Source organism: Rhinatrema bivittatum, chromosome 6, assembly GCF_901001135.1.
Source record: "Rhinatrema bivittatum chromosome 6, aRhiBiv1.1, whole genome shotgun sequence".
Taxonomy (NCBI): domain Eukaryota; kingdom Metazoa; phylum Chordata; class Amphibia; order Gymnophiona; family Rhinatrematidae; genus Rhinatrema; species Rhinatrema bivittatum.
In genome coordinates, this window is record NC_042620.1 from 296,039,425 (window position 1) to 296,057,678 (window position 18,254).

At 43.3% G+C, this 18,254-nt stretch overlaps 1 protein-coding gene across 2 annotated transcripts in view; it reads left to right on the plus strand.

Annotated features, from left to right (window-relative positions):
- The window catches only part of SYTL4 (synaptotagmin like 4), a 155,180-nt gene that overhangs the window by 99,837 nt on the left and 37,089 nt on the right, over window positions 1–18,254 (plus strand). For both annotated transcript variants that reach the window (XM_029607400.1, XM_029607401.1), the window contains exon 12: window positions 11,089–11,191. In XM_029607400.1, the coding sequence (XP_029463260.1) occupies window positions 11,089–11,191 (103 nt within the window). The remainder of the gene's footprint in view (window positions 1–11,088; window positions 11,192–18,254) is intronic.

Sequence of the window (18,254 nt, forward strand, 5' to 3'; positions counted from 1 at the left end):
GCTTCCCAATCAGCAAATGGAGACTGAGTTTGCTGACATCACCCCTTATAGGTTCTCATGCTGACCTCAGCCTGCCTGTATTCTCGGTGTCCAGCAGATGGCAGGCAAGCATCATATGCTGCAAGCTGAGGCCTAATTAGGCCTGTTAAAGAAGGCAAAAATTTGGATGGCAGCTCCTGAGCTGAAAATCTTGTATTCGAGAGGACCAGAGAGCTTCCATTTGGATGTGGCTGTGCTTGTTTGCTGCTCATTAAAACTATTTAAAAAAAAGCAAGCAGAAGAACTGTTTGCTGTCTGAGGGACTGAGGGAGGAAGTGATGGCATTTCTTCAGAAGCATGGGATGTGCTCAGTGTTTAATATACTGGGTGGGTGAAGTTTCTAAACTTTGTGGGGAGGAGAGGGAGAAGGGGGGGGAGATTTTTTTTTGTTATTTTTTTTTCCAAAAAGGATGGGCTCCACCTTAACCAGAGTGGAACCAAGCTGCTGGCACTAACTTTTAAAAAGGAGAGAGAGCAGCTTTTAAACGCGAAGAAGGGGGGAAAGCAGACAGTCACTCAGCAGCGCATGGTTCGGAGGAATGTATCCTTGAAGGATACTAATGAAACAGGAGAGTTAGGGCATCCTGACAGGTTCCAATAAAAGCAAATGTAGTCCATTTGCTTATATCTAGAAAATCACCTGAGCTAAAGATTTCCAAATTATCCCTATCGCCTGAAAAGCAGGTTAATACAAACAAAAAACATACTTTGAAATGTCTGGATGCCAATACCAGAAGTCTAAGAAGTAAGATAGGAGAGTTAGAGTGTAGAGCAGTAAATGATGAGATTGACATAATTGGCATCACAGAGACCTGGTGGAAGGAGGATTACCAATGGGACAGTGCTATATCAGGGTACAAACTATATCTCAATGATAGGGAGGATCAACTTGGTGGGGGTGTGGCACTTTGGGAGCATATAGAGTCCAACAGGATAAAGATCATACAAGAGACTAAATGCTCAGTAGAATCTATATGGGTAGAAATCCCATGTGTTGGGTAAGAGTATAGTGATAGGAGTACACTACCGTCCACCTGGACAAAATGGTCAGACAGATGATGAAATGCTAAGAGAAATCAGGGAAGCTAACCAATTTGGCAGTGCAGTAAATAATGGGAGATTTCAGTTACCCCAGTATTCACTGGGTAAATGTAACATCAGGACTTGCCAGAGACATAAAGTTCCTGGATGTAATAAATGTCTGCTTCATGGAGCAATTGGTTCAGGAACAAAAGAGAGGGAGCTATTTTAGATTTAATTCTTAGTGGAACACAGGATTTGATGAGAGGTAACAGTGGCGGGGCCACTTGACAATAGTGATCATAACATGTTCAAATTTAAACTAACTGGAAGGGGGACAATAAGTAAATCTGCAGCCCTAACACTAAAGTTTCAAAAGGGAAACTTTGATAAAAAGAGGAAAATAGGAAAAAACTGAAAGGTACAGTTGCAAAGGTTAAGTGTTCAACAGGCATGGACATTAGGATTATATTTTTCAACAGACGCGCAGTCCAGACATATTCAACGCATTAAAGGTGGAAAGAAGACAAAACGATTACCGGCATGATTAAAAGGTGAGGTGAAAGAGGCTATTGTAACCAAAAAAATCCTTCAAAAATTGGATGAAGGATCCATCTGAAGAAAATAGGATTAAGCATAAGCATTGTCAAGTTAAGTGTAAAACATTAAGACAGGTGAAGAGAGAATTTGAAATGAAGTTTGCCATAGAGGCAAAAACTCCTAATAACTTTTTAAAATATATCCGAAGCAAGTAAACTGTGAGGGAGTCAGTTGGACCGTTAGATGACCGAGGGGTTAAAGGGACTCTTAGGGAAGGTAAGGCCATTGCAGAAAAACTAAACAAATTATTTGCTTTCGGATTTACTAATGAGGATGTTAGAGACCAGTTCCGGAGATGGTTTTCAAGGGTGATGAGTCAGAGGAACTGAACCAAATCACTGTGAACCTGGAAGATGTAGTAGGCCAGATTGACAAAATAAAGAGTAGCAAATCACCTGGACCGGATGGTATGCATCCTAGGGTACTGACTGAACTAAAAATTGAAATTTCTGATCTATTAGTTAAAATTTGTAACCTATCATTAAAATCATTCATTGTACCTGAAGACTTGGAGGGTGCTCAATGTAACCCCAATATTTAAAAAGGGCTCCAGGAGCAATCCAGGAAACTATGGACCAGTGAGCCTGACTTCCGTGCTGGGAAAAATCATGGAAACTATTCTAAAGATCAAAATCGTATAGAAAGACATGGTTTAATGGAACACAGTCAACATAGATTTACCCAAGGGAAGTCTTGCCTAACAAATCTGCTTCATTTTTTTGGAGGGGGTAATAAACATGTGGATAAAAGTGAACCGGTAGATGTAGTGTATTTGGATTTTCAGAAGGCGTTTGACAAAGTCCCTTGAGAGGCTTCTAAGAAAACTAAAAAGTCTTGGGATAGGAGGCAATGTCCTTTTTGTGGATTACAAACTGGTTAAAAGGAAACAGAGTAGGATTAAATGGTCAATTTTCTCATTGGAAAAAGGTAAATAGTGGAGTGCCTCAGGGATCTGTACTTGGACCGGTGCTTTTCAATATATTTATAAATGATCTGGAAAGGAATACGAGTGAGGTATATCAAAGTTGCAGATACAAAAGTATCTAGAGTAGTTAAATCACAAGCAGACTTTGATACATTACAGGAGGACCTTACAAGACTGGAAGATTGGGCATCCAAATGGCAGATGAAATTTAATGTGGACAAGTGCAAGGTGATGCATATAGGGAAAAATAACCCTTGCTGCAGTTACACAATGTTAGGTTCCATATTAGGAGCTACCACCCAGGAAAAAGATCTAGGCATCATAGTGGATATTACTTTAAAATCGTCTGTTCACTGTGCTGCAGCAGTGAATGTTAGGAATTATTAGGAAGGGAATGGTTAATAAATTGGACAGTGTCATAATGCCTCTGTATTGCTCCATGGTGAGACCATACCTTGAATACTGTGTACAATTCTGGTCACCGCATCTCAAAAAAGATATAGTTGCAACAAAGAAGGTAAAGAGAAGGGCAAGCAAAATGATAAAGGGGATGGAACAGCTCCCCTATGAGGAAAGGCTGAAGAGGTTAGGGCTGTTCAGCTTGGAGAAGAGACGGCTGAGGGGGGATATGATAGAGGTCTTTAAGATCATGAGAGGTCTTGAACGAGGGGTTGTGAAGCATTTATTTACACTTTTGGATAATAGGACTAGGGGGCACTCCATGAAGTTAGCAAGTAACACATTTAAAACTAATCAGAGAAAGTTCTTTTTCACTCAACGCACAATTAAACTCTGGAATTTGTTGCCAGAGGATGTGGTTAGTGCAGTTAGTGTAGCTGGATTTAAAAAAGGTTTGGATAAGTTCTTGAAGGAGAAGTCCATTAACTGCTATTAATCAAGTTGACTTGGTGTTTGGGTACTTGCCAGGCTCTTATGGCCTGGTTTGGCAACTGTTGGAAACAGGATGCTGGACTTGATGGACCCTTGGTCTGACCCAGCATGGCAATTTGTTATGGTTTTAAGGTAGCGTATGTAGTCATCTGTCCCAGGGGGGCCGGATAAGCAGGGTTGTCTGCAGTCTGTTTCTGCCAGCGTGCTTGCTGCTATGGCAGCAACTGTGGCCATATTGGAACTGCAAGAAGTAGTTCACAGCAGGGGCTTCCTGCCCTGGTTCTAGCAGTCTTGGACGTTGCAGTGGGTCTGGTCCATGGCTCCTCCAGAGGAGGAGATCCCTTTTCTTCAGGTGGTGATTCCTTCTTTGAAGTTTTTACATCAGGCTTTTTTCTATGGGGCAGAGTGCAGCTCCAGGTTTCTCTCCTGTGAGGCCCCCTCCCCAGGAACTCTCCTGGGAATCTGTGCAAAAGAATGAGAAAAGTAGAGGATCGGGATGGGAGAAAGTCTTTTATGCTTTCGGATAATGGTAGGGAAAGTGGCAGTGAGGGTGAGTCAGGAGGCATTTTCTCCTAGGGAAGAGGATAATTCGGCTATGATTTGTGTTCTGTCCCCAGCAGTGGGTACATGTTTGTATCTGTATACATATTGTAGTTTAACTGTTTAGTGCAGTCCTCCCTTTTGGAGGATTCTTAAAACTGAAACACTTCTTGTAGCCCATGATAAAAATCTGAGCCTTTACCTTTAAGAGGAGCCTTTGCCCTTAAGAGAAGCTTCCTCCCCCCTCCACTTTCTCTCATCGGAAGAGCTTGAATCCCCCTCAATCTAACTGGTCTTCCTAGGTGCCTTATAGGTTCAAAGGACTACCCTTCGTGCTCCCCCTGTGTTACATGGTTCTCAGGCTCGTTGCCATTGGACCCTGTCCCCTGCTTCCTTCTTGTGGGGGTGTTTTTCTTTAGCAGCTCCCGACGGGAGTTCAGTTTTACTCCATGCGTGCTTCTGAGCCAGCAGCACTCTAACACCCTGTGAAACGATCATGTTTTTTACCTTCTCTCTTACTGCCTTCTTCTAAGGACTAAATCAGCCTCATATTCCTCATGCTTCCTACCTCTACCATAAACCAACTCCTGCAACACAAGACTCCCTTCCCCCTCCTGCAACACAAGACTCCCTTCCCCCTTCTCCTACCTCATCTCTAGTTATCAAAGAGCTTTGCCTAGGAGCTCACGTTTGAAATGCAACAATTGTAAGTAGAATTTACCTGTACAATAAATAATTTCAAACTTACAGAATCTTTGTCTTGAGGACTGATTGGAGAGAAAGTTTAACTGCTTGGATAGCAAACATGGATGTTTACCTGATCCAGAACAGTTTGGTTCCACAAAGAAGAGTTTTCTCCCATAGTCTTAAAGTCCCTAAGAAAAGGAGGGAGGGGGAAAAGAGGATAGGAATCTCTTTACTTAGAAGGCTCTATAATGTTTAAGGAAACCATTCAAAGCTTTTCTTTGGCATAGATAAGGATTAGATCTGTATAATGGGATGCCCCAGAATTAAATTTTAAAGGGGGTGAGACTATAGCGAGGTTGTAGTCCTCTTGCTCAGGATAGGGAAAAGCTGGAACTTAAGGACGCACTCATTTGTGCTGTCAGGAAGAGGATCACAGTTCCTGTGGAATGGGGCTCTGCCCTTTAAGGATGTTCAGGATAGAAAGATGTTGTGCTTAAGTAGGCTTTTGAAGATGCTGATTTGGTGCAGTAGGCTGCTGTGTACAGCAGTATTGTTTGCTAGGGTAAGACTGGTCTCAACACATACAGGCAAGTACCTTAGAATGTGTGAAGACAATCCTGGAGGATGCAACTCAAATGGCACCAAGGGTGACCTTTTTGGTGGATGCTTTATATGAATTGATCCAGGCTTCAGCTCTAAGTATGACTTCCATTGTAACTGCCTATCGTTTGCTACAGTTATGCAGCTAGTCAGCAGTTTTAGTTTCCAAGGCAAGGTGGACCAAACGTATGTTTTTGGAAAAAGATTTATAAAAGCTGGTGAAAGCATGGGTGGGGAATTCAAAGTCCCCAGACTGCCCGAAGACCAGCCTAAGAGGATGTGGCCAGTTCTGGCTTGGAGCCTCTTTAGGGATTCCAAGTGCGTGAAGCTGAGGAGACTGGCACATGGCTGTGGTCTAGACCCTTTAGTAGATTACAGACTCTTCAGAACTACAAGAAGGGAAGTAAGGTTGGAGTCTCTGGGTGGTCTGGTCTGGACAGGAAATTCTTGGACCTTCCAGTAAAGGTGTGGAGATAATTCTCCTTTACAAAGGCGAGGTAGGTGGTGATCAGCTTTTTATTGGAGATGGGTCCTTATTATTTTGAATCAGTGGGTTTTAGTCATCAAGGATGGCTACACTCTGGTTTCCCCATCCTTTCTTCAGTCACTTTATAGTTTCCCCTTGTCGATCTGTTCATAAGGGGAAGCTGTGCAGACCTTTTTTGTGTGGTTGCTGAATATAGAGATGCCGATTCTGGTTCTGTGCTCTGTGGGTCAGGTTCTGTACCCCTTTTACTTTGTGGTACAAAAGGGGGAAAGTATCTCACCCTATTCAGCTCAAGGCTCTAAAGGTGTTCCAGTTTAGGATGGAGGCTCTGACGTTTTATATTAGCAGCACAACAAAATCTTATTTAGATCTGACAACGCATCTGCATATTCCAATAAAAGAAAAACATCAAATATCTTCACCTTGCAGTGAAGGGATGGGGGAGAATCTTTAGTATTAGGCTCTCCCTTTTTGGGGTGCTTATGGCTCAAAAATCTTTTTCCAAGGTGATGGTTGTGGTGGCCATACACAGAAAAAGTATTTTGGTGCATCCGAGTCTGGATGATTGCAGGATCTGACTGAAGATGAATGCCAGAGTGATGCAGTAATTGCATTTCCAAGTTCAACAAGAGCCTCTTGTTTCTCTTGATTCCTGAAGCACCTGGGGATTTAGTTTGATACCAGGGAAGTCTGGGTCCAGTTGGCAGACATAAAAATCTGGAAGTTGCAGAACCAAATGCATGGTGTGGATTTCTCTCCAGATATTGGGTTTCATGGTAGCTGCCTTAGGTTTAGTACCTTGGGCAAGGATGCACATGAAACCCTTGCAAAGGGACTTGGTCTTGAAATAGTCTTCTCAGTCCCAGGTATCATTCATGAGATTACCTTCTGATAAAAGCCTGAGAGTTTTGCTTTGGTAGTACTTAAAAACCTGACAGTGGGAGTAGATCTTGGATCTTGAATCTCCCTTTTGGATAATAGTGACCTCAGATGCCAGTTACTGAAGCCTTGAGCATTCACTATATAATGGCTCAAGGCACTCAGAATACAGAAGAACCCAAGTGGTCTATCAGTCTAGACACCAGAGCACTAGGGAAGGAAGTCTTTTTTAGTTTTCTTCTTTGCAGGGTTAGGTGGTCAGGATCTTGTCGGCCAGTGCTATGGTAGTGGCATTTATCTCCCCCAAGTGGGATCAGGTGTCAGTCTGTGGTTAGTCTGAGCAGAGAAGCATGTAAAAGGGTTTTCCATTACTCTTATAGTAGCAGTACAGAATATACAAATGGACTTTCTCAGTTTCAATAGGCTGGACCTTAGAAGCATTCTCCCAGGGATAACCAGTGATGGACTTGTTGACTATCAGCAGAAATACATAGGTGTGAAGATTTTTCAGCCGAAGAATGGTAAGAAGTTCATCTGGTTTGGATGCCCTGATTCAAGACTGGCCGGTTTGTGGTTCCATCTATGGCCTCTGGAGGACAGAGTCTTGCAGATGATTTCAGGGTATCAGGAGCTAATGAAATTGATAGCTCCCAATTGACCAATGTTTCTTTAGTATGTAGATCTAGTAAGGATCCTGGATCAGCCAGCTGTTCAGGAGCTGGTGGTTCATGAGGGTATGTCTTGGTTTTTACTTCGACAGATTCTCAGGGGCTGAACAGAGAAGGGATATTCTCAGGTTATAAATACCCTCTTGTGGTCCAAGAACGTTTTTAAATCCTTGTTATATGCGAGAGTTTGGAATTTGTTTGAGGATTGGTGCTAGGTAAGAATCTCAGCCAGAGGAGCTTCAGTGCCAGTTGTCTTAGAATTCCTGCAGTGGCGGGGGGTGGAGGATTGAATAAGGGTTGGTCCTTAACTCTAAGGTGCAGGTAATAGCTATTTGTTGGAGACCGGTTGATGGGCAGACCTTTGTCTTATCCTAATGTGGTGTTTTCCTTCAGGAAGTGAAGCATATTCAGCCTTCAGTAAGAGAATCAGTACCTCCCTGGAATCAGAATTTGGTGGTGTTCGAGGCTTAAAAGGATGACCAACCAGGAAGAGAGGGTCACTTAAGCTGCTTTCTCCTTTTTAATTTTTAATTTATGCATTTTCAAAATATACAAGATATGTCTTGAAAAAAAAAAAAGAAATTTGAGAGAAGAAAATAGAAAAATAAACTTGTGTTCATTTTATAGAGATTATCGCACTCAATTCCTTAAGCCCTCAAGAAGGGGGAGACCCAAGGAGTAATACAGGGTGGCCCATGGAAAAGTAGCCCACCTCCAATACCAGTGCCACGCAGTCAGGCTACCTTTCCATGGGCCACCCTGTACCACAAAGAAAACAGTAACGAATTTAACAGCTATATACATAATTGGGAACTATTTGCGAGTTATTACAACTGAAGATTATAAGAGGAACCAACAGAAGGTGTTTTACCAAATCAAAAATTGGGTCAGCTAAGGGGAGTCATAAATATATGAATTACTTTGGTATTTAACCATACATTTGCATGAAAATTTAAAGATACCCTCCCCCCCTCCCACTTGCTGAACTTTCGAATGCATTAAGAGAAATTGGTTTCCACTTTTTTTTTTTGGGTCTGTCTAGAGACATCTGTGAAAACCTGTACTTTAATCTGCAAGAAATATTGTGATCTATGATGGAAAATGTCTCAATGCGATATAATGAGCGTTGCCGGAACTGCCATCTCGGTGTCTGAAGTTTCAAAGCATAGTAGAAACGTCCACAGCTAGAACCAAAGACTCCAGTCCATCTTCCTGGAAACAGGGGGAATTGCATTTTCAGGAACCTGCAAAATTTCATTTAGATATCTCTTGAACATCTCTCTAGGAGATATTAAAGGCACTTTGGGTAAATTAATGAACCTAAGATTTTTATTCTTCCGTGTTCTCAAGATTTTCAACTTTTAAGGTCATATTAGCATTTTCCTTAACCAGTGCAACTTGGGTCTGAACAGAATTTACTTGAACACCGTATAGATGTAAGTTGTCCCAAATCAGTAGTTGTACTAGCAAAACAAGCTTTATGCTCCAAATCTTTACATTTCTGCACAAAGAGAGAAAACTATTGAAAAATAGAACTTCGAAGTTCCACTAGGGTGTCCCATATAGCCTCCAAGGAAAATACTGGACTGGAGCTAGCGATTACAGAAGATAATGAAAGTTCACTTAATGCACCTTTGTTAGTTCTCTTGGCACTTCCCTGTCTGCCATCTCAAAAAGTATCCTTAGCTAGCTGTCCAAGTTCAAACACATCACCTCCTGCTGGAATCGCTGCACACACGACCAAGTCCGGCATCTCAGTTGACTCTCGGGGAAACTCACAGCTGCGGTGTTACCAGGGGGTATTCCCTCTGCCGGGCTCAAAAGTGAAAGAGAGCCAGGGAGAGAGGGGAGCTCAAATTCCCTTCCCACTCTCTCCAGCAGATGGGTCCATGGCAGTGGGCTGCTGCGCATAACTTGGGCATCTATCGGGCCCATCAAGGGGGAGCGTTGGAGGGGCCGTGGGGAAAGGCCCAGACCTAAATTTCCTCTTTTTCTGCCCATTCAAAGGAAGAAAATAGAACAGAAGACTATGAAATAAAGGTAATCACCCAAGAGAGATTCTCACACTTCTGAATGTCAGTCAGCCATCTTACAGCATTTAGAGTAAGCAGGATTTTCTGGTAGCAATTTATCTTGCCAGATGTATTTCAGAGATGCAGACACTAATGTGTAGAGATCCCCTTTTCTTTGAAGAAGGTGATACATATTTTCATGGTTCCTTCATTCCTTCTGGAAAATAGGTTCACATTTTCTCACTTCCTTTCAAAGGGACTTGAATAGAGAAGAATGTGCTCAATCTTTTGTCATTTAGATATTTGGAGTTGTTCTGCTGTAAGGTCAATGACAATTTTATAACTTCTGAGTGCCATTTGTTCAGTTTAGTGGTTGTAGAAAGGTCAGAACAGCTTTGAAGGTGTCGCTTGTTAGAGTAAGGAAGTGCTAGAGAGGCTCACATATCAAGGGATTGCTGCCTCCCAAAAAATTGAGAGCATATTTTACCAGGACGCAGGTGGCTTCATGGGCAGAACTTTGCCTGGTGGTGTCTTATGAAGGCTTGTAGAGTGGCGGCCTGGTCTTCCTTGCATACTTATTTAAAGCATTGTCATCTCAATCTTTGAACCAGGGTTGAGGCTTCCTCTTGGTTTGGAAGTATTTAGAGTGGGCTTGGCAGTGTCCCACCCATGGGTCTAGCTGGATGAAGGAGAAATGTATTTCTTACCTGAATCTTATTTCCTTGATTCTAGCCAGGACCCTCCCTGATCTGTCAAGTGTAACATTCTTCTGATTCATTTTCAAAATAACTGCTTGTGTGCATTAGCATGCTGGATGTTAAGGTAGTAAACCTAATCAAGGAATGCAGGTTATATTTGTTCAGTTTGGTTTTTCTCCATTGGAAGCCCTCTGGTTTTTGCTTGGGGTTTGAGGGAAAGTTTGTTGTATTAATATTTATCTTAGCTTTTTACATAAAAGTAGTGGTGGACTAATATTAGCAAGACTTAGTCTCTGTCTCCATCTACTGGTTGGGAGGCATAACACACGCAGATGGACTGGTCTGCCTGGATTCCAGGAAAGGAAATTAAATTCATTTGGTGTGGGTTTGGAGTGCAGAGTACCTGATGGGGCCACATTGGTAATATGTGTTGAGATTCATATTAAAGGGATTCATCTCACCCTCCTTCCCCCCCCCCCCCCCTCCTCTTACCCACATTCTCTACCTCTTAGGCTTCCCCTCTCTGGCTATCTGCCCCAGTCACCTTTTGCACTCTTTCCCTCTTATGCTTGTTCATACCACCCCCAAAGACCCTCTCTGGTTCTAATTTTTGCAGAATGGGATAGGAACAGCTACAGCACCATCCCTACTCTGCCATTGTCTCACCAGCACTCTAGTCCCTCATTTACTGTGTGAACTTCATCCAGTCAGAAGTGCACCCAACTTCTGTACTAAGGTTCTTTCAGACACATCGCATCTCATATTAATTCCCACAAACTGAATAAGAGGATCAGGCTTTGGCATATCTTGTACCACTAAGCTGCTCCTGCTTGCACTACCTCCCATTCAGCAATGAGACAGGGATATGGGGCTGTGCTGGACAAAATTGGGAGGGGGCAGCTCATGGCTGGGATTAGTTGCAGGAGCTTTGCTTTCTGGTTTGGAATCATGTAGACCACTTGCAGGCTATATGATGCAATAAGGAAGGGAGGGTTAAAAGTAGTCCAGCACTACATATGACACATTTGTCTTTTATCTGCAGATATGTTAAGTCTTACCTGCTGCCTGATAAATCCCGCCAAGGAAAACGCAAAACCACAATCAAACGTAACACAGTCAACCCACTGTACAACGAAGTCCTAAAGGTGAGCAGCGTCCCTAAGCATAATGTCCTAATGGTAACAAAAGCAACATGCATGGCTTTTTCTACCACAAGGCACTGAAGATGATGAGCAGCATGTCCCATCCACCTGCACCATGGGGTCTTGAAGCTGATGTGCAGCACAGCTCACTGTACCGTGAACTTCTGAATAGCAGTAACACAAAGCAGCTTGAATGTCATTCCAATACTTATTTTCACAGTGCAAAGGCTAAAGTAACACTGCCAAAAAAGCCTCCTGCTTAGACATGGACTATTTCAGTATGTAATTCTGCTGATCTCGATGCCTAGGTCACTTTTATATTGTATAGAAAGGAGAAAGTAGTGTATTGGACAGTTTCTTTTAAAAACTTTTATTTTACTTTATTTTTTTTTCTCCTCTCGCTCTCTTAGAATGTAGTCAGGTACAAATAAGTGAGTGGGCATAGCTGCAGAGTGAGAATCTTTTAATACAGCCTAGTTAGGGTGTTGAATAAGAGGACTATGGTGCTGTGATTGTAAAATGACAATTGGAGACTTTTTTGTAAACTATATCTTTGCGGGTACTCCTGTTATCTTTTCTCTCACATGGTACATTTCCGTTCAGAGCAGTATACGATATGTGCCCAAAATAGCCTGTGTTCAGTATGGCAGAATTAAACCAGCAGTCTTAGCAGAAATGCAGACTCTTATAGCTGGAGCTGTCTGGCAGGCTATATAGGGGACCTTGGAGGCCGGATGTTCAAGCAATGGCCACACGAGCATTGGTAGGTTAATTACACAGCTTTGTGATTTTTTTTTTTTTTTTTTTTTTTTTTTTTTTTTTAGATGCATGGAGGGAAGGGGTTCTGGATGCTAAGTGGAGGATCATGTATATTTCTTTCCTAAGATGGTAGATTGCAAATGAGGAAGAAGACAGTGTGTCCTCTAAGAGTTTAAGCATGCATGTGTAGACAATAACTGGGCAAGGCTGGCTTGTGTGTGTGTGTGTGTGTTGGAGGGAGCAGGTGTTGCAGTCTTCTTTGTTATATTGTATTCTGCAATTCCAAATGTATCCTACGGCTAGCCATTCATATATAAAATAAAATATTACACATTTAAAAACAACCAATACAATGACACAATGTTCATAGCAAAATATGCACTTTATTTATGTCAATAGATTAGTCTATATATTTCTTTAAATCGCACTCGGGGTCATGTGATGTGAGCCCAGCAGGATGTGTGCAGTAAGAATTCGGGTGCTGCACCTTGAATATCGCATTTTTTGGCCATATTTCCATTGCTTTCTGAGGGGAGACTTATCATACTGGGTAAGTTATTTAGAAGGCCTACTATATTTCTGGTTTATGCTCCAAATCTGTATAGTCTTGAGGTGTGCTTTTTGTTCTTGTTTTCTTTTTTTTGGGGGGGGGTGTCCAATTTGATACAGATCCTGTCTCTAGGAATATATTCATTGATTATTGGGGGAGATTTTAATTGTATTCCATACTTGAATAGATCTAGAGCACAGCTTCCTAAATCTGTTCTGGGGACCCCACAGACAGTTGAATATGTATGAGAGAAAGTTGCATAACATGGAGACTCAGTATATGCAAACTTATCTCATGCACATTCATTCTGGATATCCTGAAAACCCGACTGGCTGTGGGGTCCCCAGGCCAGGTTTGGGAAGCCCTAGAGGTAAGCTGCAGGAAGTAGGCCCGCTTAAGGGACACAGATTGCCATGTGACAATTTGGCCGTGATAGGTATGTGGCATACTTTAAATCCCTTGGCATGAGAATTTATGCAGCAAGCTAGGGTCCATCCTATGCAGATGAGAATGGACTCATTTTGTTTTCAGAATTTAGTCACTACTGTAAACACTGAAGTTGCAATCAGCTCTGACTACAATCCAGTGACTTGCCTACTGAGGTACCTTGCTCAACTCAGTGTAGGCCATGAGGATGGCTGCTGGATTATTGTTAAACATTTCTCAACTTTTTTAGTAGAAAAATGGAAGGAGCATGGGGATAAGCCCCTTCTGTATTGGGAGGCTGTTAAAGTGGTATTGAAAAGCTTGGCTACCAGTTATGGTCTCTTTCTGCTGTCATTATTATGTTGTAGCTAAAAGGAAAAATTTAGATGCTGAAATTATCACTTTAACCAGATGACTACATACACATTGTCAACTATTCTTTCCTCTGAAAATGAGGTTAGTTTTCTGAGGTTACAACATCTGCAAGGGCGGATGGATCATTGCATCCATTATTTCATAAGTTTTATTTCTACGGTAATAAGTCTCTAATAAAATGTTGGCTAATTTAGTTCATCTGCAGTCAGGCTCTAAATTTATAACATCTATATTAGATGAGATGGAAGTCAGTCATGTCTGGGGGGAGGGGGGGAATTTGTACAGTATTTTAAAGGTTCTGTAAACAATTGCATACAACAGATTGACTATAGCCGGCTTAGAAATTAATTTTATGGATGCCCTGAATCTCCCTTCTATTTTTTTTTCCTGAGACCTCCAGAAACTAAATGCCCTATTGCAGCTGAAGTTCAGATAGTTAAGGTCTAGCCAATTTTAAAACACTTTTGTCCAGATCTGAATGCTTCCTTTTATAAATGTTTAAATTATTATATTACAGGTTTGAAAAATCTCTTTGCAGCAATTGTCTGCAGTAAGCCATAGGCTGGATACTCTGAAAAATGCTCATATAGTTCTCCTAAGCCTGATGTAATCCTCTTAATGAAGGACTTTATTATTTTATATATTTATTTTTGCGAACCAGTAGCCCAGTATAACACTTGGACAAGTGGGTTCTGTCCACTGTCCATCAGGGGTACCAATTAAGCCTATTGGGTGTCCCGCCAAATTCCCTTCTGGCCCGTTTTGGGTTCTGGTAGCACATCAGGAGGGTACTACAAGCAGAGCTCTCCTCACTCTTTAACGGTCAGAGTGGTCGAGCCCGTACCACAAAGGCAAAGAGGATGAGGATTCTACTCCAGGTACTTCCTGATTTCAAAGAGAATAGGACTGCATCCTTTCCTAGATCTAAGGGCCTTGAACAAGTTTCTAAGAAAAGTTCAAGATGGTTTCCCTGGGCATCTTGATCCTCCTTTTGCAAAAAGGGGACTGGCTATGATCCCTTGACCTCAAGGATGCATACTCATATCAAGATCTTCCCTGAACACAGAAAATATCTCAGATTTGTGATGGAAAAACAGCACTTCTAGTACCAGGTGTTGCTGTTCGGGCTTGCATCAGCCCCACCGGTCTTCACAAAATGCCTGGTCATGGTGGTGGCGCACCTCTGCAGGCTGGGAGTGCAAGTTTTCCTGTATCTAGATGATTGGCTGGTCAAGAGCACATCTCAGGCAGGGGCCACCAGGTCCATGCACTTGACCATCCGGATGTTGGAGTCACTACTGTTCGTTCTCAACTACCCAAAGTCCCATCTCAGCCCAGCATGTCCCTTGGACTTCATAGGAGCCCTGCTAGACATGGCTCAGCCCAAGGCCTTCCTGCCTCGCCAGAGGGATGTCACCTTGACAACCATCACAGCAGAGGTCCAACAGAGCCAGCAGGTACATATTGAGGTTGTTGGGCCATATGGCTGCAGCAGTCCATGTCATTCCCTTGGCACGTTTACACGTGTGCAGAGCCCAATGGACCCTCAGGTTGCAGTGGCAACAGGAAATGTAGAGCCTCCAGGATTGTATCAGTCACCCCATCTTTCTGAGACTCATTGTCCAGGTGGAGGGGTACTTTCAAATCTAGAATGGGGGATCTTCTTTCGAAGACACCATACCCAAATTATCCTAACCACAGATGCATCCATCCTGGGGTGGGGAGGTCATGTAGATGGGCTCAGCACTCAGGGTCTCTAGTCTGCCCAGAGATGCTCTTGTTAAATCAGATTCCTGGAGCTTCAGACAATCAGGGACACACTATGGACTTTCAGAGATCAGCTGTCCAAAAAAGTTGTTCTGATTCACACGGACAACGAAGTAGGTATATTTATTTATTTATTTTATTTATTTATTTAACTTTTTTATATACCAACATTCAAGACGGTGGTCCCATCATGCTGGTTCACAAGAAACAGGGGTGTAATTATAATAAACTTTACCATTTAAACAATAGTGCAGAAAAGCACTATGTTTATATGGTTTATATGGTATATAAACAAGCAAGGAGGCACTGAATTATACCTCCTGTGTCAGGAAGCAGTCCAGAACTAGTCGTGGGCCCTGTCCCATGGGATGGTGCTCAAGGCCATGTACCTGGAAAGGACAGAGAACATGGTAGTGAAAAGGCTGAGTCAAGCCTTCAGAACCCATAAGTGGTCCCTGGACAAGGGAGTAGCGAAACCGATATTCTGCCTCTGTGGGAGCCCGGGCGTAGATCTGTTCACATCCCCCTGCAACAGAAAGGTGCCTCTGTTCTGCTCCCGGTACAGGTCAGATGGCAAACCAGCCTTGGAACAAGGAAGATATACACACATACAGAAGACCCGATTCCCTTAGCAGTGAAGACTATTTTGAAGCTTCGTGAGGTCAGGAGACTATGATCCTTATAGCCCATCATTGGTCAAGACAAGTCTGGTTTCCACTCCTAAGAGAGTTGTCCATCCAGAGACTGATCAGTCTAGGGACTTCCCCAGATCTCATCATGCAAAATCCCAACCTCCAGGCCCTGTCACTCACAGCCTGGAGGTTGAGAGGTTAATCATGCAGCTGCTTGATCTTTCAGAGGATGTCTCAGGTCCTTCTAGAAAGCTTTCCACTAGAAAGTCCTATGAACTGAAGTGGAGGACATTTTCCATGTGGTGTGAGCAGAAGGCTCACACTACACAAACTGCTTGACTACCTCTTATACCTATCTGAGGCTGGCATGAACTCTGAGTTGGTCTTTATCTCAGTGCAATTGGCGTATACCACCAAGGTATAGATATGCTTATCCCTGTACAGTCTGTAGTTGTATGCTTCAAGCAGGGCCTGCTTCAATTGAAGCCTGCCACTGTATCTAGGGACCTCAGTGTGGTGTTAGCTCAGCTGATGAAAGCTCCTTTTGAGCTGCTGTGCACTTTTTACCTGAAGTACCTGATCTGAAAGGTCATATTTTTGGTGGTAGTCACTTCAGTCACAGGGTCAGCAAGCTCCAGGCTTTAGTAACTCATCCACCTTATACTAAGTTTTTTTTTTATCATGACAGGGTGGTCTTGCGTACGCACCCTAAGTTCCTGACTAAGGTGATGTCTGATTTCCATCTTAGTCAGACCTGCCAATATTTTTTCCCAGGCCCCATTCACACCAAAGTGAATGAGCACTGCACAGTTTGGACCACAAGCGAGCCTTAGCCTTCTATTTGGAGAGGACAGAAATCCATAGACAGTCCACCCAACTTTTTATTTCTTTTGACAAGAATAGGTTGGGCATTGCCATTGCAAATCAGGCACTATCCAATTGGCTAGCAGATTGCATCCCCTTCTGTTATGCCCAGGTGGGACTGCATCTTAAATCTTGTCGGCTTATTCTGTCAGAGCCATGGCAGTGTCAGTGGCCCACTTGTGAGCAGTTCCTATGGAGCAGACCTGCAAGGTTATGACGTGGAGTTCTCTTCACACATTCACATCTCATTACTGTCTGGATAGGGATGACCAATGTGACTGATTTTGGTCAGTCTGTCCTTTGGAATCTGGTTGAGGTGTAGAACCCAACTCTTCCGCCTAGGGCAGCCTGTTTGGGCTCAGGCTGTCTCCCCCGCCCCCCCCCCCCTCTGTTACCAACAGCATCGGTGGTGGTGTGCCCATTGGCACCTGTTGGGTGTCTGTTGGTCCCCTTTTCTGTTGGGGGACAGCCTGCAGCTAGGAATTCCCCATGTGTGAGGACTACCATCCTGCTTGTCCTCTGAGAAAGCAGAGTTGCTTATTTATAATGGGTATTCTCAGAGGGACAGCAGGATGTTAGTCTTTATGAAACCTGCCTGCCACCCTGTGAAGTTGCGTTTCTCTTTATTTTAATTAAAATTCTGTTACAGTTATGGAGAGGGACCCCATATGGACATGTGGTATAGGGAATGCCAGGCATGCTCAGTGTGCCTAGTCTGTTCTAGAAACTGACATTAGATGGATCCCCAATGCAGAAAACTTATGTCACCCACTTGTGAGGACTAGCATCCTGCTGTCCTCAGAGAGCACTTGTTGCAACTGTGCTATCCCTTCCAGTTGTCCAGAAGTACATGACAGGAATGCCCCAGATCGCCCTTGTTTATTTTGGCATTAGAGCCTTTGAGTCATAAACTTGAAATGACATTGGAGGTAAGAGCATAGAAGCCAAATCTTTAAAAACTTTATTTGCAGATGATATATTTTAATCTCCCATTCTCGACAACCTCTCTCAAAAGCTTTAACCATGTTTGAAGAATGTGACCGTTCTGTTCGTACCCCAGATCAATCCAGACAAGTGGATTTTGCATCCCTACCAGCAGATGGAGGCAGAGAACAAAACTTTGAGGCACTGCTACATATCCCTCAGTATTTCTGTCTCCAGCAGATGGTAGAGGTGCAAACCTGCAGTCTGGAGTTTTTAAAACAGAGTAGGAAGATTCCTGGAAGGCTCCCCAAGGTGTTAAGTTCCTTGGGTGGAGCAAGGCAAGTGGGGGGTGGTGGTAATCCCTGAGCTAGCTCAGCCCTTCTCAATCAGGGGCGGGGGTGAAAGCTAGGGGTCTTGGGTCCTCTCCCCCAGTGTCTGCTCTCTCCTGACATCTAGAAGCAGGGAAGTAGCCCTTCTTTCTGTGATTTCCCTCACTTGGGGTTATTTCTGTGTATTTTCGGGGCTTGTGCCTTTAAGAAAAAAAAAAAAGTAGAACAAGCGAAGGGAGCTGGAGCAGTGCTGAGCGGCCGTTCTGCCCGGAGGCAGTGCCAGGTGAGTGAGGACAGAAGCCTCCCAATCGGGCTGGGTGCTTGATCAACGTTGGGAATGTGCCGCCGGCGGGGTTTCTTAGTGGCACGGGCTATTTTAGGCCCAACTGTGATTCATCCCAATGCCCACTCAGCGCAGGAAAAGTTGCTGCAGTTGAAGG